General features: G+C 40.8%; 1 protein-coding gene across 1 annotated transcript in view; it reads right to left on the bottom strand.

Moving 5' to 3' along the window:
* EFCAB6 (EF-hand calcium binding domain 6) overlaps nt 1–7,034 on the bottom strand; it is a 203,315-nt gene that overhangs the window by 105,819 nt on the left and 90,462 nt on the right. The window contains exons 11-12 of the mRNA XM_023509416.1: nt 4,262–4,433; nt 160–219 (exon numbers count right to left, since the gene is read on the bottom strand). Coding sequence (XP_023365184.1) covers nt 160–219; nt 4,262–4,433 — 232 coding nt within the window. The remainder of the gene's footprint in view (nt 1–159; nt 220–4,261; nt 4,434–7,034) is intronic.

Genomic DNA, 7,034 nt, shown 5'->3' with positions numbered 1-7,034 from the left:
GTAAACCATGTGACCTGAGCCGCCTGTCCGTTTGTAAACCATGTGACCTGAGCCGCCTGTCTGTTTGTAAACCATGTGACCTGAGCCGCCTGTCCATTTGTAAACCATGTGATCTCACCCGTGGACCACATGGGATGGCACAGAGAAAGCAGGCATTACTCAGAGAACCCCAAGCCAGGAGGAGAGGTGTCCTTAGAGTCTGTACAGGGGGATATTTTCCTCATTTAATTGGGAAAGGAAAGGGGACATATATAAATAAAATCATGAAAGGCAGGAGGAGCTTTGGAGGCACGTGGACCTGGACTTAATGGACCTGGACTTAATTGGAGGTGGCAATCACGGTCAGCTCTGCCCTCGATTAGCCAATGGCTTTGAGACCTTCAATGAGTCTATCCTTTAGTACCCATGCGAAAATGGGGATAATAACTCTTAACTTGTACTAATTTTAGAAGAAAAAGTAGCATGGTGGCTCACACTTGTGAGCTGAGCACTTTGGGAGACTGTGGTGGGTGGATCTCCTGAGCTTAAGAGATTGAGATGAGCCTGGAGCAGGAGCAAGACCCTGTCTCTACTAAAAACAGAAAAATTAGCTGGGCATTGTGTCAGGAGCCTGTAGTTCCAGTTATCAGAGAGGCTGAGACAGGAGGATTACTTGAACCCAAGAGTTTGAGGTTGCTGTAAGCTAAGCTGACGTCATGATACTCTACCCAGGGCAACGGAGAGAGATTCCGTCTCAAAAAAAGAAGAAGAAGAAAAGAAAGTACAACAAACATGAAAAGATCACCTGGAAATTAAATACATGCAAATAAAAGAATAACCAGATGGCATTTTTGCCTATCAGCATTGCCAATTGCCACACCAGCAGGGGTTTCAGCAGTGGTGAGGGTATAAATTAATTTAGCTTTCTGGAAGGCATTTTGTCTCATTTGGATAATATTGGACGATTTGATAATTTATAGACCAGAGAGTGACAACAGTGCCACTGGGCAGGAGAATGGGCGGCTGGGGGCAGGGCAGAAGGCAACTTCCTTTCACTATATTCCCTTTATTACCTTTTGTAGCTTTTGCGTTTTATATAATACTTCATACATACATTCCTCTTTAAAAATAATAAAACATATGGTCTTTGACATGATAACTCCATTTCTAGAAATGTATACTAAAGAAATAATCAGAGAGTGATGCCAAAAAAAAAAAAAAATAGGTACCAAAGTATTCACTGTAGCAAATTTTAAAAACAAGCAAACAAACAAAAAACGAACATCTAGATTACAACAGAGAACAGCTACTTGGTATCTTTTAAAGTTATACAGCAGAATTTTTATTGACATTAAACGTTAATAATACATGAATAAATGACAACGGAAACTAACAAGCCATTACATTAACTATGTAATCTCTCCTTTCAATAAAATAGATACAATATACAAAGGTATGTATCCAAACTCATGGAAGTGTTATAAATTAAATATGTACAGGTTTTTGTGTATCAATTATACCTCCATGAAGTTGTTTTTTAAAAAGTATGTGTGTATATGTTTATAAGTTGGAAGGATATACAACAAAGTATAAGAGTGACAATCCCTTGTTACTAATAGAATTAGTGGTTCGGTGGTATTTTTTATATTCTTCGAATTATTTGCATATCTGTGTTTTCTAATTTTTCCAATTCATTCATTCATACTAATTCATTCGTTCAGCAAATTGCTGTGAGTGTGCCTGGCCCTGGCCTCCGCCATGGTACAAGGGGCAGTGGTAACTGCTAGGCCTCCGCCTTCATGGAGACAGGACAAACTGACCCTGGCTGCAATAGGTGCTGGGGGCACTAGTGAGGTGGGGAACTGGAAAGTTGGACTTCTCCGGAGACATTAGGGAGGGTCCCTGCTTGGGCCCGGCGTGCACTGAACTCTAGATGTGGCACCGTAGGTCCAAGGGAGCAGGAAGGAACTGGAGGCAGCAGCTGCAGGACAGGCCAGGCCTGGGAGGAGGCAGCAAGAGTCCAAGGAGCTGAAGGAGGGGCCTCCAATAAGGTGACACCTCGCTGGCCACGTTAGGAAGTTATGGTTTATCCCACAAACCACTGAAAGGGTTTAAGCATGGAGGCAGCCATGATCTGATTTATAGCAAGCAAAGATCACACTACGTGCCACATGGAAAGAAGACTGCTTACGTGTCTATATTTTGTTTTTAAAGAAAAGAGATCCTAAACATTTTATGTGCATTATCCTGTTAAACTTCCATAATGCTCCTACTGGGTGCTATAATTATCACCCTTGTTTTACAGAACAAGAAATGAGTCTTAAAGAGATAAATTGCCCAGTTCCCAGTGTGAGGTGAAGGCAGGTGCTAAAGCTCCAAGCTGAGCTGACGCCCTCTATGCCTGGCAACTCTGCTAGCAGGAAAGTGGGTCAGGGCACATGTTCAGGCTTCTATATGTCACAGCACTGCCTGGGTGCCAGGTGCGTATCCCCACCCACCTGTATGGGACAGGTATGAGATCTAACCAACATTTTACTGTCAGCCTATTCCCATCCATTTTCTAGCATAGATCATGAGACCTTTCATATTTAAAAGAAAAAAAAAAAAAAAATATATATATATATATGCGCCCAGGACCACAAACATGCCCATTCCCTTTGGGCCAGCATTTCCACTTGCATGCGTCTATTCTAAGGAAATCTTTGCCTGTGAACGAAGACCTCCTGCACAAAGATGGACAGCACGTGTCATCCTCCACTGAGGAAGTGAGCAGACAAAAGCCCAAAGGCCCAGTGACAAGTGCAAGCATGGAGCACTCCTGCTGCCACTGCAGATCATGCTTTGGTGACATGCGGTGTGGGGGAAATGCTCATCATACAAGGTGAAGTTGAAAAAAAGGGGATATGAAATCGTACAAATAATGAGTTCCACCATGTTTTTGAAATGTGCATATGCCACACACAAAGAATAAAAGGAAATCTGTCCACGTGTCAGCAGTGGTGTCTCTGGGGGTTGGGTTTATATCATTATGTTCACCTTTGTAGTTTTGGATATTCCCTATTTTACACTGAATGTTTATTACTTGTGTAATCATAGAACATTCGAATGTATGATGTAAGATGGTCTATTAAAATTACCTCCAAAATGTTGGGAGAAAACTTCTAGATGTGCCAAGAAAAGGTAATTTAAATATGGTGCTTTCAATCCAACAAACTGTTCCATTTTCAACCGAGAAGTAAGAAGTATGCCCCAACTCTCCACAAGGTCATGATGCGAACCCACAGCAGGTGGAAAGGATTCATTGATGATGGATTCATCACATTTTGCATAGGAGCCATCAGCATAGAAGGCAGCTGGCTTCAGTTAAACCAGGCGTCCTCAAACTACAGCCTGTGGGCTACATGTGGCCCACCTAGGACATTTATCCGGCCCACCAGGTGTTTTGCCACCGCTGCCTGTCCTGCTTAGCAGCTGACTTGTCCCGGGGCCCGCAGTCCGCCCCCAAGGGTCTGAGGGACAGTGACCTGGCCTCTGTTTAAAAAGTTTGAGGACCCCTGGACTATGGTAATGCTATCCCCACAGCAAGGAACCCGCCTCAGATCCACTCAACAGAAACGTCTTTGGGGACTAGTGCATCTCTTGATATTACTAGTTTGATTTTGATTTATATGCATGCCACCTTCATAAATCTAAGAATTAAAAGCTAATTTGTACCTGCTAAAAGATGCCTTTAACAGACATTTCACCAAGAGTCTGTTAAAGCCTGCTGCATGCGTTATCTGAAATTAATCTGATTTTTGAAGTTCTTAAAATGTTTTAATGCTAACAGCTATTAAAGTTACAGAAGCATTTCTAAGAAGAAGACTGCCAGCTTCTTACTTAAGGCCAGTATCAGTCTCTAGAAGCAATCAATGAGCAATTATTTTTTAAAAAGATGAAACAGCACAGGGTACAAAGCCCCAAAGATATGAATGAGAACCAGAGCCGCTGTTTACAGGAAGTCGTGGTGTGAAGAGAAGTGACATCCTGGGCATGAAGGCCTCCTGCTCAGGGACAGGTTTTCAGAAACGTCAGATACCATCTTTTGATAAGATTTAGAAACCAGAAGTTAAAATCTACCAACTCGTAGAACACTTGACTCTTACTTAAAATGGAAATTAATTCAGTTGAAACGGGCATTCGTTTCATTTATTTAAAGCATATTTCACCCGCATCTCTTCTTCTACTAAGAAGAATCAAGTTTCCTGCCGTAAAGAGAAAACCAGACAAAGTTACTCTAGACTCACCTTAGGGTTCTCTTCAAGCAGATCGATGAATGTGCTGACCTTGGCCATCCCGGTGCCCCCGGGGTCCAGCGTTTGCATCAGCTCTTTGAAATCCGCATCGTTGAGTTTTATCACCTTGTTATCTAGAACCTGTCGCAATTCTTGCTCTGATATCTGTCCGTTAGTTTTCTGAGCATGGGGGTGTATATACGAGGGAATTATAAAAAAAGAGAAAAGGAAGGAAAGGCATTATGAATATTTAGCATCATTTAATAAAGAGTAAGCTGTGGCCACACAGAATTATGATTTGAAACACAAGTACTTCAACTGACGATCATTCTATGTAACACGTGTGCCACAAGCAGGGGTGGAAGGATGGAATGGATTGCTAGAACTTTCCAAGAGCAGCTCCCACAAGGTTCTTTGTCAGGACACAGCCAAGAGGTGGCCCTTAGTGCAGAGTGGGGCCCATTTCAGACATAGGCCGACCCTTGCCCCAGGGACTTGGGTAGCTCGGGCAGCCTCCCTCCCCAGCCCCACCTGCCTGCTGGGTGGTTCACCAAATGAGGCACAAAACTTCCCGGCAGCCGAATTACGACTTGCCAACTTACTAAGAATAAATTATGCCTGTTTTTACTACCACCAACCTCATCAATTACATAAATGGACAACTACTTAGTGAAAAAAATTCCAGCCATGCTGCATTAAAAAAACATATTATGAGCAAAATAGTGTGAGGCAAATTTCTTCCCCCAGAATAAAAAATTATCAATAAGTAAACTGAATATCAAAACCAAGAGATACTGTTTTACTCGAAAGACAGGGTAAATAAAGGACCCCTGCCTCACAGAGAGACATTGTAAAAATTAATGTGATGACGGGATTTATTAAGTAAGTGACAAGGCAGTGTGCCAATGTCAATGGTTATTTTGGAGTCCAAAATCTGAGACGATATAAAGTTATCTTGGGGGTACAGTAAGTGCTTTCGGAGACACAATGCATGCTTGCTTTTAGGTTTGGGAGTGATAACTGATTTTTTATGTCTAAATAGGAATCACTGGCAATTTTTAAAATAATTTTTAAATAAATTTATAGCATTGTGTAACCATCAGCACTATGTACTCCTAGAAGATTTTCAGCCCCCCAGAAATCTCATGCACATCTGCAGTCACTCTCCATTTCCGCCCCAGCCCAAGTCACCGATTCCATTCTCTGTCTCTCTGTATTTGCCTGGAGATCTTACGTAAATAGAATCATACAATAAATACGTGGTTTCTCAGGTCTGACTTTCAGGTAGCCCAGCGTTTCTGAGGTTCATCCGTGGTGCAGCGTGTATCAGTATTTTTTTCCGGGATTACAATGACATCGTATGGAGATGCCAGATTTTGTTCATCTTGCCAACAAGTTGATGAACACTTGTTTCCAGTCAGGAAATTATGGATAAGGTTGTTTTGAACATCTGTACACGAGTCTGTGTGTGACACAAGTTTTTATTTCTCTTGGGCCAATACCTAGGAGTGGAATTGCTGAGTTATATGACAGATTATAATTTTTTAAGAAACTCGTTTGTTTCGTACACACTGCTTTCCACAGTGACGGTACCACTTTGCTTTCCTACCAAGTGTGAGGGGGTTCCAGTATCGCTGCTTCCCGGTCAACACCTATGGTCTAGCTCTGGATATAGCCATCCTCGTGGTGACATGTAGTGTCTCATGGTTTTGAGCTGCATTTCTCTAAAAATATAATGTCAAGAATGTCTTCACGTGCTTATTGGCCACTTGATGGCCTTATCTTCCTTGATGAAATGTGTTTTTGCCCATTTAAAAAACTGGGTTGTCTTTATACAGAGTTCCGAAAGTCCTTGCATATTCTAGACACAAGTCCTTTACTACATATATGATTAGTGTAGATACTTTCCCAGTCTGAGGTTTGTGTTTTCACTTTCTTAGGGGTACCTTTCGAAGCACAAAAGTTGATTTTGATAAAGCCCAGTGCATTGATTTTATTCTTTTATGGCTCATGCTTTTGGTGTCAGATCTAAGAAATGTTTACCTAACATATACTTGTATTTTTCCTCCAAGAATTTTATTATTTTCCCTTTTATGTTTGTGCCTTACTTGAGTTTGGTGTAAGGGAAGGGTCTAAATGCATCTTTCTGCATATGGACATGCAATTGTCCCAGCACCATTTTTGAAAATATTATCCTTTCCCCCACTGGATTTCTCATAAGTGAACTGACCACACATCTCAGGGTTTAACTCTGAATGCTCAGCTGTGCTCTCTCTGTCTGTCCTCATATCAGTTTCATAGAGTCTCAGATTAAAAATCTGGAAGTTTATTCTAACTTCATTCTTCTTTCCCAAGATTGTCTTGACTATTCTCTGACCTTTGCTATTTCCATATGGATTCTAAGATCATTTTTAATTGCAAATAAACAAACAAACAAACAAAAAAGATCTAGGTGGGATGTTGGAAGCAGAAAGGTTTACAATGACTCCATAAATCAATTTTGAGAGAATTGTTATCTTAATAACAATTGTTATCTTCTAATCTATGAATATGAGATGTTTCTTCATGTATTTACATATTTTTAAAAGTCTTTTAAAACTGTTTTGTAATTTTCAGTGTTGGCATCTGACACTTCCTAAATTTATTCCCAGGTATTTTATTCTCTTTGATGTTATAATTCACTGAATTACTTTCTGAAGTTCATTTTCAGATTGTTCACTGCTAGTTTATAGAAATACACCAGAGTTTCTTTTCTTTTCTTTTTTTTTTTTTTTTTTTTTT

Source organism: Otolemur garnettii, unplaced genomic scaffold, assembly GCF_000181295.1.
Source record: "Otolemur garnettii isolate 467f Iridium unplaced genomic scaffold, OtoGar3 scaffold00007, whole genome shotgun sequence".
Classification (NCBI taxonomy): domain Eukaryota; kingdom Metazoa; phylum Chordata; class Mammalia; order Primates; family Galagidae; genus Otolemur; species Otolemur garnettii.
This window is presented reverse-complemented; position numbering and strand designations above follow the sequence as displayed.